General features: G+C 42.9%; 1 protein-coding gene across 3 annotated transcripts in view; it reads left to right on the top strand.

Annotated features, from left to right (window-relative positions):
- The window catches only part of ADPRH (ADP-ribosylarginine hydrolase), a 32,077-nt gene extending 13,017 nt beyond the window's left edge, over positions 1-19,060 (top strand). For all 3 annotated transcript variants that reach the window (XM_075317581.1, XM_075317582.1, XM_075317580.1), the window contains exons 2-4: positions 2,117-2,471; positions 6,795-7,155; positions 12,410-19,060. In XM_075317581.1, coding sequence (XP_075173696.1) covers positions 2,117-2,471; positions 6,795-7,155; positions 12,410-12,797 — 1,104 coding nt within the window. In that variant the 3' untranslated portion in view covers positions 12,798-19,060. The remainder of the gene's footprint in view (positions 1-2,116; positions 2,472-6,794; positions 7,156-12,409) is intronic.
- The last annotated feature ends 4,864 nt before the right edge of the window (positions 19,061-23,924 follow it).

The following is a 23,924-nucleotide window of genomic DNA, read 5'->3' as shown; positions in this document are numbered from 1 at the left end:
GTGCAGCAGTGTGCAGCCTTCACTCCGTGAGTGATCACTGCTGGCTGCTAGCGGTAACGCTGACAGACGCGTTACCATAGCAACGGTGCTCTCGGAGCCGCGGTTAGCGGTGACGTCACCGCTAACTGCGTTGCTATGGCAACGGTGATCTCCGTTAATGACCGGCTGTGTCAGCCGGTCCCTAACGGAACGGGGAGTCGACCGTGTGCTAGAGCATGTCGCCGGTACACGGCGATACACATATGTGCACCGTGTACCGGAGAGATGCACTCGCAGGTCCTACATGACGTGTCATAGTCATGTGACCAGTCTGTAGCCAATGAGATAATAGCCACGTGACTGGTCACATGGCTATTTTGACGTCACGATAGGTCCTGCTTCTCTGCTGGCAGTGCAGGTCACCGGGAGGATTCAGCGATCATCGGATGGAATAGCGGCAGGAGACAGAGTGCAGAAGGGATCGCGAGGACCGGTAAGTGTTATGGCAATGTTTATTAACTGTTTGTGTACATTTATAATGCATTTTTATGTGTTTGTGATTGCCTCCCATTATAGCCTATACGTTCGAGTTCGGTTCGACGAACCGAACTCGAACGGGACCCCCGTTCGTCAAGCCGACCTCGAGCCGAACCGGGACCGGTTCGCTCATCTCTAGTCATTACACACAGAGTGATCTATTTCAAGTGTTTATTTCTGTTAGTGTTGATGATTATGGCTTACAGCCAATGAAAACCCAATTGTCATTATCTCAGAAAATTAGAATATTATATAAGACCAACTGAGAAAATTATTTTAAACTCAGAAATGTTGGCGCCTACTGAAAAGTCTGTACAGTAAATGCCTCTATACTTGGTCGGGGCTCCTTTTCCATGAATTACTGCATCATTGTGGCGTGGCATGAAGGCGATCAGCCTGTGGCACTGCTGAGGTGTTATGGAAGCCCAGGTTGCTTTGATAGCAGCCTTCAGCTCGTCTCCATTGTTGGGTCTAGTGTTGCTCATCTTCTTGACAATACCCCATAGATTCTCTATGGGGTTTAGGTCAGGCGAGTTTGCTGGCCAATCAAGCACAGTGATACTGTGGTTATTAAACCAGGTATTGGTACTTTTGGCAGTGTGGATAGGTGCCAAGTCCTGTGGTAAGACACTTCTGGCATTGTCTATTGGTCATGAGTGGCTTGACACAAGGAATGTGACACTTGTAGTCCACGTCCTGGACACATCTGTGTGTGATGGCTCTTGAAGCACTGACTCCCGCAGCAGTCCACTCCTTGTGAATCTCCCCAACATTTTTGAATGGCCTTTTCTTAACAATCCTATCAAGGCTGCAGTTATCCCGGTTGCTTGTGCACCTTTTCCTACCACACTTTTTCCTTTCACTCAACTTTTCATTAATATGCTTGTATACAATACTCTGAACAGACAGCTTCTTTAGCAATGACCTTTTGTGGCTTACTCTCCTTGTGGAGTGTGTCAATGACTGCCTTCTGGACATCTGTCAAGTCAGCAGTCTTCCCCAAGATTGTGTAGCCTACTGAACCAGACTAAGGAACCATTTTAAATGCTTAGGAAGCCTTTGCAGGTGTTTTATGGTAATTATTCTAATTTTCTGAGATAATGACTTTTGGGTTTTCATTGGCTGTAAGCCATAATCCTCAACGTTATGAAAAATAAACACTTGAAATAGATCACTCTGTGTGTAATGAATCTATATAATATGTTTCCCTTTTTGTATTGTATTCCCTTTTAACTAAAAATGGAGGATACCAGAATGTAACGCACATTACTAAAACCCTTTTGCATTGAATTACTAAAATAAATTAACTTTGATATTCTAATTTATTGACATGAACTTGTATTTTCTTATAAAATTGGCGACTTGTTCACTACTTATTTCACTTGAAGGTTCTCTTCATAAATATGTTATGCAAGATCGCAGTATACTGTAACAAACAGGCTGTATAGAAGTAGAAAGAAAATGGAACACACAAGATGGTATTTCAGACACTTGTATATCCATGTATGTAAGGGATGTACTCCAATGTGCACATTTTCCAAAAAGCATGAAAAAAACCCTGAGAAAATGCAGAGCATTAAATGTTACTTTTTGTTTCCAGCTCTTGTTTACAGGTCTCTGTAAACCTTTTTCTGGAGCTGGCATGTGTTCTGGAATAGTGGAGAATTATGTGGCCGCCATGGTCCTCAGCGCAGCTGGCGATGCCCTCGGTTACAATAATGGCAGCTGGGAATTCTGCAGGAGAGGGCCGGAGATTCATGCTGCACTGGCAAAATTAGGAGGCATCGAGAACATAGACGTCAAGAACTGGATTGTGAGTGATGACACCGTCATGCATATCGCCACCGCAGTAGCTTTGGTGAAGGCCGGAAAAAACATCGAACCTTCCAATTTATATCCATTACTGGCGAAAGAATACCAAGAGTGTATGGACGACATGGACGGGAGAGCTCCAGGTAATATACTTGCTTAAAAAAAGATAACTTTGCAAATAGTCATATTTAACACCTTACGCAAATGGAGGTAACTGTAGGATCATGTTAGTTGAGTCTTCATTTAAATGGAGGCATGGCTAGATCGGTTGGATGACCCAGGATCTCTATCTGGTCTAGCCATATGGGGTAATGACTGTTATGTGTAGCTGACATCCCACTACAAGGAGTGTCATTGGAGTCACCACAGGTGCTGAACATTTAAATGCTTGGATGATGTGTGGTCCCTCTGTCATCCCACCATCCGCAGTGACACAGCTGAAAGATGGCAGTGGATAACTATCAGCCTCCGGTGCAGCTTCTTATAAGCCCATCTGTAACAAACTGACAGATTGTATACAGAGTATTCTTCCTTCCAAAAAAAAAAGGATAAAATAAAAGTTGATAGGTTTTATGTAACTAAAAGTGTGTTACGGAGGGGACGATTGGATATAAAATAAAATGAAGCCAATCGTCGCCCGAAGTCTGCTGGGCAGATGACAAGGCCGCTACGGGACTGGGGGACGGATACAGCAACTAAGGAAAACCCAAATGTGAACAAAGGGGATGTTTAAGGGCACACCCCAACGTATAGCATGTCCCTTTTAGCTTCACAAGTACACAGGTATTGGTCAAGTGTGAAGGAACACGTCAGACCGAGAGGTAACCCAGTTAGTGTCACTGTGAAACCTAATGGATAGACATTGAACCGGTCACATGCGTAGAGGGCACGTCAGACTGCGTGGGATATTCAATTAGCATCACTGGGCACCCGAGGACTGGTACACACACACACACACATCTACTAATAGGACAGGAGCTGGCCCTAACCGCGCCACGTTACCAGTATACTCGTATTGTGGCGTCCGGCATCGACGCCCTGGCCCTGCCTGTCACAGCCCTATCCACATACACGTACCTGCCACAAACACTGCAGGAAAGATGGCACTGGAACCCAAGCACACATGCAGCACAGTCTGCTCACTGAGCTGCAGCCATAGACATTGAACTCTTCGCCTCTGATGTGTTTCCGCTCCCGCTGCAGCTACATCTTCTTTCTGAAATATTGTATAGGGGTCCCAATACAATTTTTTTTTTTTTTTTTTTTTTTTTTTTTAATCTCAAAATACCCTAAATATATGTAAAAATCTCTTTATTGTTTAAGCTAAAATTACACTCATAGACATACAATAATAATTAGTATCACAATTGGGTAGTCATATAAATGTCAACAGAGTATACGCCTGCGGACATACATTAACATGATATCATTTCCTCCACAAACCCCCAAATGATGCCTATATCTCAGATTCATCTATCACATGATATACATTTCCTCATTTAGAGATATTAAGATGAGAAAAACACTGTGGAAAGAAAGCGCAATAGGGTCTTACCCCAGACAATTGGGGAAAATCAAGGAGGGTGGTCTTACTCACCTATAGGGGTTGTGAAAGTCACAACGCCTATACCAGCATATAAAAGTATCCAAGCCACGGCAGCGGACCCAAGGTTAGCAGATAACAGAAAGTAGTAGATAGGGATGTTAAACCGCGCCACTGACTCAGCCGATCCAGGAGATTAATGGATAGGTGTTGCTTTAATTCATTACACAGATCAGGTCAACGCGTTTCGGGAGTCGCAGCTCCCTTCATCAGGACAGTCTGGCAAGCAAAACACATTTGTTTTGCTTGCCAGACTGTCCTGATGAAGGGAGCTGCGACTCCCGAAACGCGTTGACCTGATCTGTGTAATGAATTAAAGCAACACCTATCCATTAATCTCCTGGATCGGCTGAGTCAGTGGCGCGGTTTAACATCCCTATCTACTACTTTCTGTTATTAGAGATATTAAGATGAAAGAGGAAAGGAAGGAAGTATAGATCAGAAAATTGTTATTAGACAATTATATCTGATAGTTAATGCATAGTCTCACTATTCAAACATACAGTTAGGTCCAGAAATATTTGGACAGTGACACAAGTTTTGTTATTTTAGCTGTTTACAAAAACATGTTCAGAAATACAATTATATATATATATATAATATGGGCTGAAAGTGCACACTCCCAGCTGCAATATGAGAGTTTTCACATCCAAATCGGAGAAAGGGTTTAGGAATCATAGCTCTGTAATGCATAGCCTCCTCTTTTTCAAGGGACCAAAAGTAATTGGACAAGGGACTCTAAGGGCTGCAATTAACGCTGAAGGCGTCTCCCTCGTTAACCTGTAATCAATGAAGTAGTTAAAAGGTCTGGGGTTGATTACAGGTGTGTGGTTTTGCATTTAGAAGCTGTTGCTGTGACCAGACAACATGCGGTCTAAGGAACTCTCAATTGAGGTGAAGCAGAACATCCTGAGGCTGAAAAAAAAGAAAAAATCCATCAGAGAGATAGCAGACATGCTTGGAGTAGCAAAATCAACAGTCGGGTACATTCTGAGAAAAAAGGAATTGACTGGTGAGCTTGGGAACTCAAAAAGGCCTGGGCGTCCACGGATGACAACAGTGGTGGATGATCGCCGCATACTTTCTTTGGTGAAGAAGAACCCGTTCACAACATCAACTGAAGTCCAGAACACTCTCAGTGAAGTAGGTGTATCTGTCTCTAAGTCAACAGTAAAGAGAAGACTCCATGAAAGTAAATACAAAGGGTTCACATCTAGAGGCAAACCATTCATCAATTCCAAAAATAGACAGGCCAGAGTTAAATTTGCTGAAAAACACCTCATGAAGCCAGCTCAGTTCTGGAAAAGTATTCTATGGACAGATGAGACCAAGATCAACCTGTACCAGAATGATGGGAAGAAAAAAGTTTGGAGAAGAAAGGGAACGGCACATGATCCAAGGCACACCACATCCTCTGTAAAACATGGTGGAGGCAACGTGATGGCATGGGCATGCATGGCTTTCAATGGCACTGGGTCACTTGTGTTTATTGATGACATAACAGCAGACAAGAGTAGCCGGATGAATTCTGAAGTGTACCTGGATATACTTTCAGCCCAGATTCAGCCAAATGCCGCAAAGTTGATCGGACGGCGCTTCATAGTACAGATGGACAATGACCCCAAGCATACAGCCAAAGCTACCCAGGAGTTCATGAGTGCAAAAAAGTGGAACATTCTGCAATGGCCAAGTCAATCACCAGATCTTAACCCAATTGAGCATGCATTTCACTTGCTGAAATCCAGACTTAAGATGGAAAGACCCACAAACAAGCAAGACCTGAAGGCTGCGGCTGTAAAGGCCTGGCAAAGCATTAAGAAGGAGGAAATCCAGCGTTTGGTGATGTCCATGGGTTCCAGACTTAAGGCAGTGATTGCCTCCAAAGGATTCGCAACAAAATATTGAAAATAAAAATATTTTGTTTGGGTTTGGTTTATTTGTCCAATTACTTTTGACCTCCTAAAATGTGGAGTGTTTGTAAAGAAATGTGTACAATTCCTACAATTTCTATCAGATATTTTTGTTCAAACCTTCAAATTAAACGTTACAATCTGCACTTGAATTCTATTGTAGAGGTTTCATTTCAAATCCAATGTGGTGGCATGCAGAGCCCAACTCGCGAAAATTGTGTCACTGTCCAAATATTTCTGGATCTAACTGTACATGTTGTTATATTTTATTTGCAAACCGACCATGAAGGCAGATGAGCCACTGCAGCTACTTCCGGGTCACTGTGTTGTGCATAAATGCACATGCATGACCATAACTAGCTCGGAAGCAGCAGCCAGCTTCACTGGACAAGGTGAGTATAAAATGCTTTTTATTTTCAATGTCCATGTTTTTCTGGTACATGTTTCATGGATCAAACCATAGTGTGGTCCGTGGGACATCAGTGATGACAGAAAAAAACGGACATGTCTCCGTGCGGACATGCGTGTATGCCGCACAGAGACAGTCAGTGAGAAATCCTGATATGTGCGCAGACCCATTGATTTTAATGGGTCTGTGTATCTTCGTGATTCTGGTACGTATAAAAACTGTCCCATACGTACCAGAATCACTGACATGTGAAACAGGCCTAAGAGAGCCACAATGTGACTCACATAGACTTGTGTAGTCGGAGTGAGGGTCATTAGGTTCAGCTGAGGACCAGAATAAACCTGATAATGGCGTTAAACAGTAATCTGAAAACACAGTTAGTTACGGTACTGGAGCTATATTAAATACTGAGAATAAGGTAAAACTACTTCCTTAAAGACCCTAAACATCAAATAAAAATATATCAAACTGTTCAGTTAAGGCTACAAAAAATGTTCCATAACATGTTTCTGTCTTATCTGGTATATTTTCTGTGTTCATATAGGAGGAACATGCGTAGATAATGCACGTTTGCTACGTCCTGAGGTCCCAAACGGATGGAAGATCCCATTCCAAAGGCACGCTGGCGGATGTGGTGCGGCTATGAGGGCTATGTGCATAGGATTGAGGTTTCCACGCCCTGAGCAGCTGAATGACCTGATACGTATCAGTATAGAGAGCGGTAGGATGACACATCATCATCCTACAGGATACCTCGGTTCACTGGCAGCCGCATTATTCACTGCATATGCCATAAATCGTAAGCCCCCACACGAGTGGGGTAAGGAATTGTTGGTGGTGTTACCTTTGGCAAAGGACTATGTCATAGAAGCTGGTCAAGAGGTGTCCGACAACCTGGATGCCTGGTGAGTATGGAATCGTGATAGCTATAGAAAAATACATCTCCATACTGTCTGTAGGACACTGACACAACAGCTCGCCTCCTATATACCGTATTTTTCGGACTATAAGACGCACTTTATTTCCCCCAAATATTGGGGGAAAGTAGGGGGTGCGTCTTATAGTCTGAATGTAGGGCTGCAGGGAATGAGGGTGCTGCGGTGGAGCGGGTCACCGGGGGCACGAGCAGAATGCAGCAGCGTCTGCCATGACCACGTGGGCCCACTCATTACATATGCACACCCATCATCCCGCCCATCTCTCAGCGCTGAAGCCATCGCTGACAGGTGGGCGGGATGATGGGCGTGGGGTGCACGCATACTAAACTGCCAGTCCGCATGATCACCCCTGGCAACTACAGCCTGTAGTGATCATGTGCAGCTGTATTCACTGCTCCCCGCACAACATCATCAGTGCGGGGTGCAGTGAATCAGTACAGTCATCGTTCCGCTACAGCACCGCAATCTCCTCGTGTCTGCCGGCCGCGCTGTGTGGAGACTAGCGGTGTTCACAGCGATGACGTCACCGCTGTGCGCACATGTTCACACAGCCGCGCCGCCGGCACAGACCGGAAGACATCGCGATGCTGCAGGGATCGTGGCCGGCTCCACACAGCGCTGCCAGCACAGACAGGAGGAGGAGCGATGCTGCGTGGAGCGAGGAAAGGTGAATATAAATAATTTTTTTTTTTTTCTGTGTGTGCCACAGGATGCAGGACATAGAGCAGGATGAGGGGGTATATGAGCAGGATGAGGGGGTATATGAGCAGGATGAGGGGGCATATGAGCAGGATGATGGCATATGAGCAGGATGGGAGCACATACCAGGATGGGGGTATATAGCAGGATGCGGCCATATGCCAGGATGGGGTATATAGCAGGACAGGATGCGGCCATATGCGAGGATGAGGTATATAGTAGGATGGGAGTACATAACAGGATGGCAGTATATATATATATATATATATATATGTATATGTGTGTATAATATATGGCAGGAGGATCATTACCAGGATGGGGTACCTTTAGTAGAGAATTTGGGGACATTACCCCATAACAGTGTCAGCAGCAGATCCTCGCCCCATAACAGTGTGTCATGACCACATTTTTTGCTTAAAATTTTATTTTCCTTCTCTAAAACTAGGGTGCGTCTTATGGTCCGGTGCGTCCTATAGTCCGAAAAATACGGTACCACTTGTAGTAGCAGTACATGGAGCACTCTCTCCCTTACCCTTAGCCAAGATGTAGGACCATATTCTATCAGCACTGCCAAGTGAGAAAATGCAATTCTTATACCAATGTCCAGTTATTTTTCTCTCCTGGCTTTGGCATTCTTGACATTCGATTTTCTGTCAGTGGAAACCTATTGATCAACTATGAGACAGATTTAAAGGGCCCGTCTCATATTCAATCATGGCAAAAATATCTAAATGCTCGTAAATACAATCCACTTTGTAATTTACTTAAACATCCACTACGGTTTTTTTTTTTTTTCTTTTTGCTCCCCTTCTTCCGAGAGCCGTAACGTTTTTTATTTTTCTGTCAATATTGCCATATGAGGGCTTGTTGTTTGCAGGACGAGTTGTACTTTTAAATGAAACCATAAGTTTTACCATATAGTGTACTGGAAAACAGCAAAAAAATTCCAAGTGTGGAAAAACTGCAAAAAAAAGTGTGATCGCACAATAGTTTTTGGAATATGTTATTCACCATGTTCACTATATAGTAAAACTGATGTGTCAGTGTGATGCCTGAGGTCGGTGCGAGTTTGTAGACACAAAACATGTGTAGGTTTACTTGTATCTAAAGGCTTAAAAACAATTCACAAGTTTGTCCAAAAAAAGTGGCTCACGTTTTGCGCTATATTCCGAAACCCATAGCGTTCTCATTTTTCGGGATCTATAGCTCAGTGACTGCTTATTTTTTGGGTCTTGAGCTGACGTTTTCAATGAAACAAATTTTGCGCAGATGCTACATTTTGATCGCCTGTTATTGCATTTTGCGCAAAACTTGTGGCGACCAAAATACTCAATTTTGGCGTTTTCAATTTTTTTGCCGCTACACAGTTTACCAATCAGGTTAATTGATTTTATATTTTGATAGATCGGGCATTTCTGAACGCGGCGATACCAAATATGTGTATATTTTTTATTTTTTTTAATCCTTTAATTTTCAATGGGGCAAAAGGGGGGTGATTTGAACTTTTAGTTTTTTTTGTTTTTTTTTTTATTTTACTAGTTCCCCTAGGGGGCTATGTGGATCAGCAATCTGATCGCTCTTCCATATCTGTAGATCTCAGCTACAGAGCTGAGATCTGCAGATACGCTGTGCTACCAAGGCAACCATCGGAAGTCACATGATCATGCACGTGACTTCCGGTGGGGGCGGCGGTAAGTAAAAGTAATGGCCGCGTGCATATACTGTACATCTCGCTGCCAGATTTTGGCAGCGAGATGTAAGGGGTTAAAAGTTGCGGGTGGAAAGCGATTCTACTTGTTACTTGCAGGAACACATGTCAGCTGTTGAAATCAGCTGATATGTGTGCGGATCGGCGAGGCCTGCTTGGGGCAAGCCACGGCAATGATGGTGACATGATCCATGACGTACCCAGTATGTCATGGGTCATTAAGGGATTGGGTACTTCCATTTCCAAGATCCTATCACAATATGTAGTAGATTTAATATTAGTAAATACCTCCATTTAGAAATGTAGTATAGTTCTCCTGATATAGTTATCTCTTACATCATGTGCAGGGCCTTGTAGCTTAGGTATTCATGGGTACTACCACAAACAACTGTCACTATGAGAGGAGGTAACCATGGATATCTAAGCTGCAATGCCCAGCACATGAGGTATTTCCTGCTGGGTAAGGAGGAGATCAACACCGGTTCACCCAAAGCACAACACCCAGGCTCAAAAACACCTCATTAGACATGGCAAGGGCGTAATTATACCCGAAGCCAGGGTGGGGGGTGGTATAGCCTTAGGAGTGGGAACACAGTAGTACAAGTGGGAACACAGAGTGGAGTTAAGCGGGCTTTACACGCTACGATATATCTAACGAGATGTCGGCGGGGTCGCGTCGTAAGTGACGCACATCCGGCATCGTTAGTGATATCGTAGTGTGTGACAGCTATGAACGAGCTGAAATACTCCCCTTCTCGTTCATCGTTGACATGTCGCTCATTTTCTAAAAATCGAACGTCCAGTTCATTGTTCCCGAGGCAGCACACATCGCTCCATGTGACACCCCGGGAACGATGAACTGCAGCTTACCTGCATTCCGCCGGCAATGCGGAAGGGAGGAGGTGGGCGGGATGTTTAAGTCCTGCTTATCTCCGCCCCTCGGCTTCTATTGGGCGGCTGCTGTGTGACGTTGCTGTGACGCCGAACGTCCCTCCCCTTTCAGGAAGTGGATGCTCGCCGCCCACAGCGAGGTCGTTTGGAAGGTAAGTACGTGTGACGGGGGTTACTGCATTGTGCGACACAGGCAACAAATTGCCCGTGCCGCACAATCGATGGGGGTGGGTGCGATCGCACGATTAATTCCAGCGTGTAAAGCAGGCTTTAGTCAGTGAGTTGAAGGACTGAAGCCCCCGGCCTGGAGTTGGTTCTGCTCGGCCCGGGCACAGACCGAAGGGGTCCTAGGGACCACGGGTAGTGCAACATTCTCCCGTGGCCTTGTTCCACATACAATCTACAGTTGGAAGGACTTGGCTGCAACACGGGGACTGGTATCTAGGCTAGGAGAAGAACCTACTGTATGTACTCCACTAGTAAAACCAACGGCTGAGGTCACTGCACACACCAAAGCCACCACCGCACACAAATTCACTGGAAGGTGACCCTCAAGGACCAAGGGATAGAGCTTCACGCCACCCCACAGGGTTCATGGGCACTGATACAGGGTTCAGTGAGCAAAGGCGCAAAGCAGGAGGGAGAAGCCAGTGCAGGAGATGGACAGGAAAGGGTACACTTCAGAAAGGTGCACCGGACTGACCTCCGAACTACCCGGGATCAGCTGGAGCCCTTCATAGTGAATCCCGGCACTCCAAAGGCAGTCACTGGCGTGTGTGTAACCTTGGAATCGGCTACAGTGAATAAAGACCTTGAGACTGCATCCCAGTGTTGCTCTGTTATTCACCTGCACTTCCTGCCCTGTAACCCCCGCCATCATAGACTACTACCACCCCCATCCACCCTGGGGCCCAGCTCTACCTGTGGAGAGCTACAGTACCAACCCAGCTGCGTCACCATCTGCCCTAGGGGTCCCATCCTGCAGTGTGGGCTATCTCTGGCCGAATACCACAGTTGTCATCACGAAATACCATCCCCATCATTCATTCAGTCCCCTTTTTAATGACACCACCGGAGTTACGAAACCAGGGCCTGCCATCACGTCATCCCCGAAGCAGAGCCACCGCGGCCTGGTAACTAGTAACCCGCCTAGACCCCGGTGTGGGTGTGTCACATGTCTATATCATGAAAACTATACTACATTTCTAATTGGAGCTACACTCCAGCTATAAAGGGGAATGAAGTCTAACTGTCCAGATATGGAGGTTTTTAACCCAGATAGAGGCATTTCAGGTTAGGCTCCCCATATACAGTGATATGCCTTGCTATGGTGACTGGGCTCACATGCATTGGCCAATACATAAGCAAAGTATTTTTTTTTTTTTTAATATATATATTCCTATAGCAGTAATGCAATACCAGAGTTCCCTTATTCACTGTTAGCATTTTAGTGTCCAGCTGTATGTGTTTTGTAGTTATATTGTGTCTTCAGCTGGGCCCTGTTCACACCTGTTGGTTGCGTGGGTCAGTCTTTTTGAGATTTTTTTTTTTTTTCCTTGGCTCATATGGTATTAGTGCTGCAGTGTCACCAAAATGATATTTACTCCTTTAACTACTCATTCATTGTTTATTTATGGAATGGATGTTACCAATGAGCACAATGTTCCCTTCATGGCACACTTAAGACATATAGTTCATAGTCATATTCTTCTAGTCTTTCCCAGACATGTCTGAGTGTGACAAATAATAAATGGGCTATTGAGAGTCACTGAGATCACATCTGAACTGTGATATTTGCAGTAAGGTTTTAATATGTAATGGCTTGTCAGGAATGGTGTTTTGGCACACACCAGCAGACAACATGCACTCATCTATATACCATATATATAGGGTAACGTAACATTTATCTTATGTGTTGTCTAGGCCTTACTTTGAAAATCAGTGGACGTCTTATCTTAAAGAAAGAGGAATTCTGGATGGAACATCTCAGCCGAGGTTTCCCGAGAAGTACGATGTTGAGGAACGAGATCAGTTTTACAAATCGGTCAGCTACAGTGGATGGGGTGGAAGCAGCGGCCATGATGCACCCATGATCGCTTATGATGCAATCCTTGGTTCTGGTGACAACTGGACAGAACTTTCTCACCGTGCATTTTTCCATGGTGGGGATAGTGATTCTACTGCAGCCATTGCAGGTGCTTGGTTTGGAAGCATGTATGGATTCAAGGGTGTCCCCAAAGCCAACTACAAGAAATTGGAGTACAGAGATCGACTGGAAGAGCTGGGAAAGGATCTCTACCATCTTGTATAGATCATGGGCTTCAGTTGTAAAAAGTCTTACCATAAAGAATTAGGTTCTTTTTACTTAAATTTCATTCATAGCATTAAAATAAGTGAAATTCCAGTCAAAATGATTATATGATAAGTCATCGATACTTGAGAGAAGTCTGTGCTCTGAGACAACAATGATTCTTTACAATGAACGGCCTTTATGCACCACTCAATCCCTTTTAGTATTGCTCATAGATTTCTGTAACTGGAAACATGATGCAACTTTGGAACAAATAAATGGTCCATTGAACCATCACTATAAATCTGGGAGGAGCAGAAGGTGACTCCATAGACCCATTTCATTGTGGAAATAAGGGTGGTCCGATAATACAGATGTCACCAATGCAATCTTCTCATATGTTTATATATGTCACAAGATCATTTTAGTGGTAATCTGGGAGACGGTACTTAGCGGTAGATTTACTTTTCTATTGTAAGGGTCAGCAAACATAGTGAGTAATACGAAGCGAGTGGAATGCGATAAAGCATCGCATTCTATTCAGCCGAATGTTACTCTATGGGGCAGCTCCCATGAGCGATTCTTTTCTCAGCCCTAATCGAACCGAGAAAACAGTGGCAGCATGCTGCGGGTGCAATGCGATCCTGTTCCACTCGCACTCATTCAAGTCTATGGGGAGAGAGAAACATCGCACTGCACTCGCGTTACACCGGTATAACGCGAGTGCAGAGCGAGAATGGCAATAGCCGCAACGGAGGAGATATGGAGATAAATTCCTCCCTCCCCTCCACAACTGTGGTCTGATCGGACCACAATCGCATGACACTCTGCTCCCGCTGTGCTACGAGCATGTGCCGAGTGTCATGCGAGGACTCGCACTAATCCCCTTGTGGCCTCAGCCTAAGACATGAAACTCCATAGTGTCACTTTTCTCTATAAGGAGAATTTAAGAAAAAATTAAATGTCATGTACCAGATCTCAGCAAAAGGAAGTTTATATTGTAAAGATGCACTTCATTTTTCTTACATGCCTTAACCATTTGCACTGACTGTCTGTTGACAGTGCGTCAGACTAGTCTTCCTATAGCCCTATCCATGAACACTGCAGATTCTGCAGCTCTACAGGTAAATATGTCAGCTGGAGGGATGATATTCAGACAGTCAGAAACGCAAAAGTGAAGAGAGGTGTCGTGTACAGCTAAATCTAATCGGTGTAGAACACCGGAAGCAGCCATGTCACTTGCTGTAAAGGGAAAGAGATGCTGGGTCTTATCTTGTAAAGGGAATCTGTCACCAGGTTTTTTCCACATAACCTGAGAATAGCATAATGTAGGAAAAGAGAACCTGATTCCAGCGCTGTGTCACTTACTGGGATGCGTAGTGTAGCTTTTATAAAATCCCTGATTAATCAGCAGTAGCTTATCATTAGAGGACTACTTGGTGTGCTGCAGGTAGTCCAGCATATTCATGAGCTCTGTATAACTGCTGACATTTTAATAAAATCAATGTTTTCTCTGCTGCAGATCAAGCAAACAGCTCAGTAGGTGACACATCCCTGGAATCGGGGTCTCTGTCTACATTATGCTGCTCTCAGATGGGGAGGAAAAACCAAGTGACAAATTCCCTTTAAATAAGGTCTAGATAAAATATCTCCAAAGATTTCCTGGTCAATAAGACAGTAAGCGCAAATAGGGTCTTCTCCTATACATTTGTCAGCAGATAACTGTAAGGGGTAGACTCACCTGGCTCGGTTGTGAGAATCAGAAACTCTGTAATGGCGTAAGTACGGCTGCAGCAGAACCCAACATGGAAATACAATACATATGGGGGAGAGAAAAGGGTTAACGATCCGTGCTACTATAAAATGGGCTATCTAAATAAAAAGAATGATTTATTTGTCAAAGCGTTTCATAGGAGGCTGTCAAACGTACTTTTTATACTTTTTACTTGGATCTCCTATTTTATGGTGGTGAGGATCATTAACCCTTCTCTCCCATATGTATTGTATTTCCAAAGGTTTCCAATAATACACATTTTATATATATATATATATATATATATATATATATATATATATATATATATATATTATATAATGATGTGACGATTGTGTAGGGAAACAGCAGTCAATGAAAAACAAATACCATATATACTCTAGTATAAGCCGACCTGAGTATAATCCAAGGCCCCTAATTTCACCACAATAAGCTGGGAAACCTTATTTACTCGAGTATAAGCCTAGGGTGGGAAATTCAGCAGCTACTGTAAAATTTCAAAAATTAAAATATTTACCAATAAAATGTGATGTGCCCATCCTTGTTCTCCCTTTATAGTAATGTATCCATCTTTCTGTCCTATAGTAACGTGCCCCATTCTTGTCCCCCCTTGTAGTAATGTGCCCCATAGCAATGTGCCCATGATTTAGTAATGTCCTCATTCCGTTCCCCTTCTTGTCCCCTATTATGCTGTTATTTACACACAAAAACAATTGTCACCTGTCCTCCTTTCCCGCAGTGTCCTCCTACCTGCTTCTTGCAGTCCACAGGCATATAGACCCCTCCATAATCACGTCTGGTGCACGGGGCCACCGTTGAAGGCTGACGTCATAGCTTTACTTCAGTTGAATGCTTTGTGGCGCTGTAAAGCATTGAACTGCAGTAAAGCCATGACTGCAGCAGCGGCCCCGTGCACCGGACGCGATCATCAAAGCTTTAAACTGAAGTAAAGCCATGACGGCAGCGGCCTTGTGCACCAAATGAGATCATCAAGGAGTCTATGTGCCTGCGGACTTCAAGAAGCAGTTAAGGGACACCGCAGGAACAGAGGACAGGTGAGAAGAATTTTTTTTTATGGGAACCTTACTCGAGTATAAGCCGAGGGAAGTGTTTTCAGCATAAAAAAATGGGCTGAAAACTCAGCTTATCAAGTATACACGGTAATAAAATAGAACAAAGAACAGCACAAGCGAACACCACAGCCAACTATGACCAATATCAGAATGAGGAATTTATATTGTACAGTTCCTTTAGTCCAGCCAGGTTGTAAAAACAAAAAGCAAAGGCCAGTGGTTTTTTATGTGACTGGGGAGGTTTATTCCCACCAATATACAAGTATACACAGAGCTGTACATATCCGCCTGTTGTGTATATACGCTCTTGTTGAGAGAAGATTTAAAAGTTTACATTTATTTTTCATGTATATATATATATGTCAGTGCTTCCTGGGATAGTAATACCCAGAACACATTTTACAGCAGTTTATACTAAAAGTAAAGGTATAGCTAAGAAGCTTTATACAGTATACATACATTCAGGAAAACTGCATCCAAATGCAAAGCATGAACGATTCGCAAAGCTAGCTCCCTAGAGGTTCTGCGACTTCAAACTTTATGTGACTTATAATAAACTAAATATGTTTATATTTTTAAAAGTACACACAGGTGCCTATACTTTAGGTCAGGGATCTCGTACCTGCTGACAATACAACTCCTACATGCTTGGACGCCTGTGACTGTTGATGTTCGGGCATATATCATATAAAAAGTGCCTACTGAAGACATAATAGGAATATACACTGACTATATAACACACATACAGTCTATACAATAGTATTCTGGAGCTACTATCGAGAACAAAATGTGTATAATATATCAAACATGTACTAGGTGTATAAAGCTTTGACCATTGAATGATAATTACAGCTAAAACTAATTGTAGAAACCTTTGTTGATTATTAAAGGGAACCCAGCACTAGAGAAAATTTTCCTGAACCTCAGCCATGAATCAGACGCAGGCTGCTTAGTTTTAGAGAAAACATAGCCAGGGACCATAGGGAGAGACTACTGATGAGTGAGTGTAATCGTTACTATTTGCTACTCGCACGGATAGTATTCGGGGTATTCGATATATTGCGAGTTTTTGTGTACTCGCCTCGCTATATTCATATGTCCTGCCCAGCAAGTTTGACGCCTGATTTAATCTCTCAACAAGAAGGAAATAACACCATAGTTGAATCATGATATCTTCCGAATACGACAAAATCTATATACCCAAAAAAGTTTTCAATTAGGGTAATATAGGATGAAAAATATATATACATTTTTATTAGACAATACAATTAAAAATACATAAACACACAGACCTTTAAATGAACAAAGCGAAAAGATCTCCCGGTGTGCTGGGGGGCGTGTACATCAAATCAGTGGCAAAAATGCAATTTTTAATAATTACCGGTAATACCTTTCTTATTATAACAAGCGTACAACTATAGTATGAAAGCCAAAAGGGAATTGTGGCATATAATCAGACTTTTAAGGCTGCTTTACACACAGTGACATCGCTAGCGATGTCGCTCGTGAAAGCACCCGCCCCGTCGTTTGTGCGTCACGGGCAAATCACTGCTCATGGTGCACAATATCGCTAGTACACGTCACACGGACTTACCTTCCTAGCGACGTCACTGTGGCCGGCAAACCGCCTCTTTTCTAAGGGGGCGGTTCGTGCGGCGTCACATGGCAGGCATCCAATAGAAGCGGAGGGGCGGAGAGCAGCCGCATGGAAGTCACGCCCACCTCGTTGCCGGAGGACACAGGTATGGTGTTGTTCATTGTTTCCGGGGTGTCACACGTAGCGATGTGTGCTGCCTCAGGAACAACGAATAACCTGCGTCTTGAACAAGCAACGACATTTGGGAAATGGACGTTGTGTCAACAATCAACGATTTGGTGAGTATTTTGCATCGTTAGCGATCGCTCGTACGTGTCACACGCAACGACATCGCTAACGAGGCCGGATGTGCGTCACGAATCCGTGACCCCAACGACATCTCGTTAGCGATGTCGTTGCATGTAAAGCGGCCTTTACATGGCAAGATAGAATATCCATGACTCAATAGATTCAAGATGCACAGAGTGTAATATATAAGTGTATGAAAAAATAACTACTGTGTATACTAGAAAGAGCTGGATACAACTATGAATGCAATTGCTGATAATTCCCTTAAGATTATATCCAGGTGTACAGCCATAGCAATAGATCCCAAAGGGGATTATACCATATAAAAGACATTTCCATATTAGGATAAAATATCCATGTCATAATATACAACCAGTCCAAGTACACAGTATTTGCTGAAGGAAATATACATGAATATATCAAAAGTAACTCATGTGTATACTAGGGAGGAACATACAGGATACAGCTATAATTGCAACAACATGAGATACAGATTGGTAATAGAAAAGGTAATGTAACCACAATTTTAAAGCAATTAGGCCATACCAATGTGATGTGCAGCTCCACACACCACTCCCAACGATCGTTTCACGATAGCTTCATCATGCTATAGTTGTACACTTGTTATAATATGAAAGGTATTACCGGTAATTGTTAAAAAATTGCATTTTTCCTTTTTGCCACTGATTTGATGTGCATGCCCCCAGCACACCAGGAGATCTTTTCGCTTTGTTCATTTAAATGTATGTGTGTTTATGTATTTTTAATTGTATTGCCTAATAAAAATGTATATATATTTTTCATCTTCTATTGCCTCAATTGACGCGTGATTTGCAGCCACTAAACATGCTGGGCTTCTTAACCAATCACAGTAATGCCGCAGCTATCTAGGTTGTTGCATTGCTTTGGCTAGCTGTGCTTTATACTTATTGATCACTGGCGCAAGAGCAGGAGCGAGATATATATTATGCATATATGCAGGCATATTCTCCAGGCTCTCCCCATTCAGTTTCATCATTTTCCCATCCCCCAGACCTCTTTGTTGTGTCCAGCAGAAAATTAGTCACATTTCCCATTGATTTGCTTTGTACTCGCTATTCAGAATGAATACACGAGTGTTACCAACTATTTGTTACGAGTCTAGTGATTATGAACATTACGGTACTCGCTCATCTCTTGGAGAGACGTAACTAGTCCAGCGCCACTCTGGCCAGCTTCTTCCCTCTTCTCTTTTTGTGATTGAAAGGTTTCCCCCACACACGGAAGAGACCTGTCAATCAACTAGAGCGCTGCGAGAAAACGGCTGGACTAGTAACGTCTCTCTATGATCTCCGGCTTTTCAAACTTTTTCTCTGAAACGCTGCGGCCAGTATCTAACTTATGGTTCCTCGAGGTTCAGGCGGCATGAATCTTGTGCCAGATTCACTTTAAGTCGCCCTGAATTACAGGGCTCTGTGTCCTAGACTTCCAGAGTTTCTTATTATAACATTCACTCCAGATTCTTCATCCATATTAATTGATGTTTTATCATTAAAGTGTAATCATCTCACAAGTGTGCAATTTTTCTTTTTTCACCTAGAAGCTGCAAAGTGTTGCGGTGTACAGACTCATAGGATTACTACCCTGTTTCCCCAAAAATAAGACACTGTCTTAGATTTTTTTTTTTGCCCCGAAAAAAGCACTAGGTCTTATTTTCAGGGGGTGTCTTATTCTGGAGGAGACATGGTTGAGGGTAAGTTTACCCTTCACAAAAAGCAGACCCCCTCTGTATGTATGCGATCTGTAGTGTTTGTATATGTGATCTGATGTGTGTGTTCTGCGCTCACCTGCTCCCGGTCCGCGTCTGGTGATTATGATTGAGGGGGTCTTCTCTCTTTTCTCATCTTTCTTTTGGGGGTGTCCGCTGTCTATAATGAAGAGTCCTACAGGAATCTTAAACTTTTTTACCACTGCACGGACACTTCATTATTGGACTGCGGCTAGGGCTTATTTTCAGGGGATGTCTTAAATTTAAGCATCCCTGAAAACTCCTGCTAAGTCTTATTATCAGGGGAGGACTTATTTTCGGAAAACACGGTATTGCAGCTGCACACCGCACTGTGTGCTCTCCTGCAGGAACTGTGCTCTTCAGACCCCTGAGTTGAGGCATCAATGGCGGAGTGTTGGGACCTGGACCCACAGTGATCGGCAGCGCTTAACAGACTAGAATAAAATATAAACTTATGAAATGATAGTGTTTTTTTGTGCCATTATCATATGTCGACAAATGAAAGGAGTTTTCAAAACTTGGAAGTTAAACATGGAGGAGCAAAGATAATAACCTCCCTCCCCCCCCAAAAAGAAAATACTCAGTAGCTCCAGCACTGATACTCCGGAGGTTCCCCAGTCCATCTAGTGATTGCCTGCAGCGGTCACTTCATTGCTTTCAGAATGTACCCCAAGACTAGTAGAGGCGATCACCATCTTTACTGGAGCTCAAAGGGATTTAATATTTCTTTTACAACTCTTTGATAGCTTTGCTATTGGTGGCACTAGATGCATTGGATCTTCTGCTTGCAGTTAAACTTGCCGTGTAAACGTAGCTTGTCATTTACTCTATGTATTCTTAATTCTGAATTGCATGCAATGCAGTAGTGCTCTGAAAATATTAACTATACATATTCCACTATTGCTACTTTTTTAAAAAATGTGTGAAACAATCTGCCACAGTCAAGGCCACTTATCTGAACGAAACCCGGCCTACACCAAAGGCTAAGCCAAAGTAGTGTTGAAAACATATTGCTGACCAATATAGCCACCTTTATTTTCAATAACAGTCATAAGGGCTCATGCACACGTAACTGCTGATTCTTCCGCAGCGATTTGACAGCACATGTGCGCTTCCAATCACTGCAGAAACACTGCATAATTAATGCAGTATTTTTGTTACTGCAGCTCTCTGGCTGCTGCCCCCACCATAGACAGAGTGGAAGCTGCATCCATAGTGCACAAATAATTGACATGCTGCTTTTATGTACACACGGATTTGGGTCAAAATATTAGCACCCAAAGCGCTGCGTTCATAAAAGCATCATGCGCACGTGTCATGCACAATCTTCATAGATTGTGCAGGGGACGCAGGACGCATGCATTTACACTGCAGTGTTATACTCAGCGTAAATGCATACTATTACGTAACGTGCGCATGAGCCCTAAGTCTTCCATCCATGAAGTTTGTCAGTTTTTTAATCTGTTCTTAATCAACGTTTTGGTCAGCACCAACCAGGTGACTGTTTTTTTCACTGTAAATCTCCTGTTTAAGAAGGGCCCACAAGTCTATAAGGTTTAGGTCCTGTGAGGAAGGGGCCATGTCATTATTCTTTCATCTTTAAAGGGAATCTTTCAGCAGGTTTTTGCTATGTAATCTCAAGACCGCATTCTATAAGAGTTAAGAGACAGAATTCTACTATGCGTCTCTTATCAAAGTCCATGGTGTTTTATACTTGCAATGTTTGTTTTAGTACAAGGAGATTATCATAGCTTGCATGTGGGCACTCATCCGACTTTTCCCCTTCTGTGATTAGCAGCTCACTGTCTATACATATCGTACATAGAGCCTGGTGTGGGTGGGGGCAGCTTCATGAGCTCTGCTGCATTGCTAAATCTAAAAATATTAATTGTGTCAGAACCACTGTTTCCATTAATCCCTTAGTGACGGAGCTAATTTTCACCTTAATGACCAGACCAAATTTTGCAATTCTGACCAGTGTCACTTCACGAGGTTATAACTTTGGAACGCTTCAACGGATCCTGGTGATTTTGAGATTGTTTTTTCATTACATATTGTACTTCATGTTAGTACCAAATTTAGGACAATATTTTTTTGCGTTTATTTATGAAAAAAATTGAATTTTGGCAAAAATTTTGAAAATTTAGCAATTTTCAACTTTTGAATTTTTATACCGTTAAACCAGAGATTTCTGTGACACAAAATAGTTAATAAATAACATTTCCCACTTGTCTTCTTTACATAAGCACAATTTTGGAAACAAAATTTTTTTTTGTTAGGAAGTTAGAAGAGTTCAAAGTTTATCAGCGATTTCTCATTTTTACATCAAAATTTACAAAACCATTTTTTTAGGGACCACATCATATTTGAAGTGACTTCGATAGGCCTAGATGACAGAAAATACCCAAAAGTGACCCCAAAAAAAGCAAAAATTAAATTTTACCTAAAAATGTTGCTCTAACCCAAATTTATTCACTTTTAGAAGAAATAACACAACAAAATAGACCACAAAACTTGTTCCCCACTTTGTTATGAACGCACTGATACCCCACATGTGGTCAGAAACCTCTGTTTGGACAAATGGGAGGGCTCGGAACAGAAGGAGCAATATTTGAATTTTGGAAAGCAAATTTGGCTGAAATAGATTGCGGGCACCATGTTGCATTTACAGGTCCGCTAAGGTACCTAAACAGAAGAAACCCCTCACAAGTGATGCCATTTTAGAAACTAGACCCCTCAAGGCTTCTATCTAGGGGTATAGTGAGCATTTTGGATCCACAGGTACTTCACAGATTTTGTTAACGTTACGTTGTCATATTGAAAATTTTAATAATTTTCTGAAAAATGTTGCTTTAGCATCAATTTTCTCACTTTTTCAAGAGGTAATTCCAAAAATTTGACCTCAATGTTTGTTACCCACTTTTTTATGAGCGCGGTGATACCTCACATGTGGTCTGAAACCTTTGTTTGGACAAATGGGAGGGCTTGGAACGGAAAGAACAATATTTGAATTTTGGAAAGGAAATTTGGCTGAAAAAGATTGCGGGCACCATGTCGCATTTGGAGGTCCCCTAAGGTACCTAAACAGCAGAAACCCCGCACAAGTGACCCCGTTTTGGAAACTAGGCCCCTCAAGGAATTTATCTAGATGTTTGGTGAGTACCCTGAACCCCCAGGTGCTTCACAGAATTTTATAACATTGAGCCATGAAAATAAAAAAATAAAATGTTACCACAAAATTGTTATTTCAACCAGGTAGCTTTTTTTTCACAAGGGTAACAGGAAAAAAATCACCATGAAATTTATTGTGCAATTTCTCCTGAGTTTGGCGATACCTTATATGTGGTGGAAATCAACTGTTTGGGCGCATGACATGGCTCGGAAGGGAAGGAGCGCCATTTGACTGCAAAATTGGCTGGAATCAATAGCGGACGCTATGTTGCATTAGGAGAGCCCCTCAGGTGTCTATACAGTGAAGCTCCCCAACATGTGGCCCCATTTTGGAAAATAGACCCCTGAAGGAATTTATCTAGATGTTTGGTGAGTACCCTGAACCCTCAGGTGCTTCACAGAAGTTTATAATGTTGAGCTGTGAAAATAAAAAAATACGTTTTTACTACAAAATTGTTACTTCAACCAGGTAGCTTTTTTTTTTACAAGTGTAAAAGGAAAAAATTCAGCATAAGATTTATTGTGCAATTTCTCCTGAGTATGCTGATACCTTATGTGTGATGAAAATCAACTGTTTGGGTGCACAGCAAGGCTCGGAAGGGAAGGAGCGCCATTTGATTGCACAATTGGCTGGAATCATTAGCGGATGCTATGTTGCATTTGGAAAGCCCCTAAGGTGCCTAAACAGTGGAGGTCCCCCACAAGTGACCCCATTCTGGAAACAAGACACCTCAAGGCTTTTATCTAGGTGTATATTGAGCAGTTTGAATCCAAGAGTACTTCACAGAATTTGATAAGCTTAGGTTGCCATATTGAAAATTTTCATTTTTTTCACAAAAATGTTGCTTTAGCATCATATTTCTTACTTTTTCAAGAGGCAACAACAAACCGTGGACCCCACAGGTTGTTATCCAATGTCTTATGAGCACAGGGATACCCCACATGTGGCCAAAAACCTCTGTTTGGATAAATGGGAGGGCTTGGAATGGAAGGAGCACCATTTGAATTCTGGAAAAGTTGAAATAAATTGCGGGCACCATGTCACATTAGCAGGGCCCCTTGGGTACCTATACAGCAGAAACCCCCCACAAGTGACCCCATTTTGGAAACTGGATTTTATTCAGGAGTATAGTAAGCATTTTGAATCCACAGGTACTTCACAAAAATGTTGCTGTAGCAACAAATTTCTCACTTTTAGGCTATGTGGCCATGATCCAGCGACACGACGTCTAGTACACAGTGTCAGCCTTCCTGCAGAGATGTGAGTGTTGTCCAAGGGAGAACGCAGCTGCCCATGCCCACGATTTGGGTTCAGGCTGCTGTGGAGCTCTATGCTACCTGCAGAGAACACTCTTGTCTCCGCAGCATAAATTGACATGCTGAGGCTCGGGAAGCTGCACCACAGGTCAGTGTATGCTGCGGAGAAAAGAAGCACATTGGGCATGAGATTTCTAAAAATCCTTCCACTGTGCTTCTA

The sequence above is a fragment of the Anomaloglossus baeobatrachus genome, chromosome 7 (genome assembly GCF_048569485.1).
Source record: "Anomaloglossus baeobatrachus isolate aAnoBae1 chromosome 7, aAnoBae1.hap1, whole genome shotgun sequence".
NCBI classification, from domain to species: Eukaryota; Metazoa; Chordata; class Amphibia; order Anura; family Aromobatidae; genus Anomaloglossus; species Anomaloglossus baeobatrachus.
This window is presented reverse-complemented; position numbering and strand designations above follow the sequence as displayed.